The following is a 368-nucleotide window of genomic DNA, read 5'->3' on the forward strand; positions in this document are numbered from 1 at the left end:
CTCTCCCGGAGCTCCGGAGGGGGATAGATTGGGCAGCTGCGGGCTCCGGCGACCAAGGCAGAGCTGGGGCCGGGGCGGGGACGGCGGCGACGGCGGCGGCGGCGGCGGCGCCGGGTGGGGATGGGGTCGCAGACGCTGCAGATCCTCCGGCAGGGGGTGTGGGCCGCGCTCAGCGGGGGCTGGTACTACGACCCGCACCAGGCCACCTTCGTGAACGCGCTGCACCTCTACCTGTGGCTCTTTCTGCTCGGCCTGCCCTTCACCCTCTACATGGTGAGTGTGGGGGCGGGGAGGAGGGCGGCTCCATACCCTTCTGGCGGGCCGGGTTTCCCGAGTCCGGCGGGCGGTCGCGCCTCCCTGGCTCCGGG

At 73.9% G+C, this 368-nt stretch overlaps 1 protein-coding gene across 14 annotated transcripts in view; it reads left to right on the forward strand.

Annotated features, from left to right (window-relative positions):
- PCNX1 (pecanex 1) overlaps positions 1-368 on the forward strand; it is a 247,314-nt gene continuing 246,946 nt past the window's right edge. For all 14 annotated transcript variants that reach the window (XM_024739610.1, XM_024739614.1, XM_024739619.1 and 11 more), the window contains exon 1: positions 1-273. In XM_024739610.1, coding sequence (XP_024595378.1) covers positions 121-273 — 153 coding nt within the window. In that variant the 5' untranslated portion in view covers positions 1-120. The remainder of the gene's footprint in view (positions 274-368) is intronic.

Source organism: Neophocaena asiaeorientalis, unplaced genomic scaffold (genome assembly GCF_003031525.2).
Source record: "Neophocaena asiaeorientalis asiaeorientalis breed wild unplaced genomic scaffold, Neophocaena_asiaeorientalis_V1.1 scaffold348, whole genome shotgun sequence".
Classification (NCBI taxonomy): domain Eukaryota; kingdom Metazoa; phylum Chordata; class Mammalia; order Artiodactyla; family Phocoenidae; genus Neophocaena; species Neophocaena asiaeorientalis.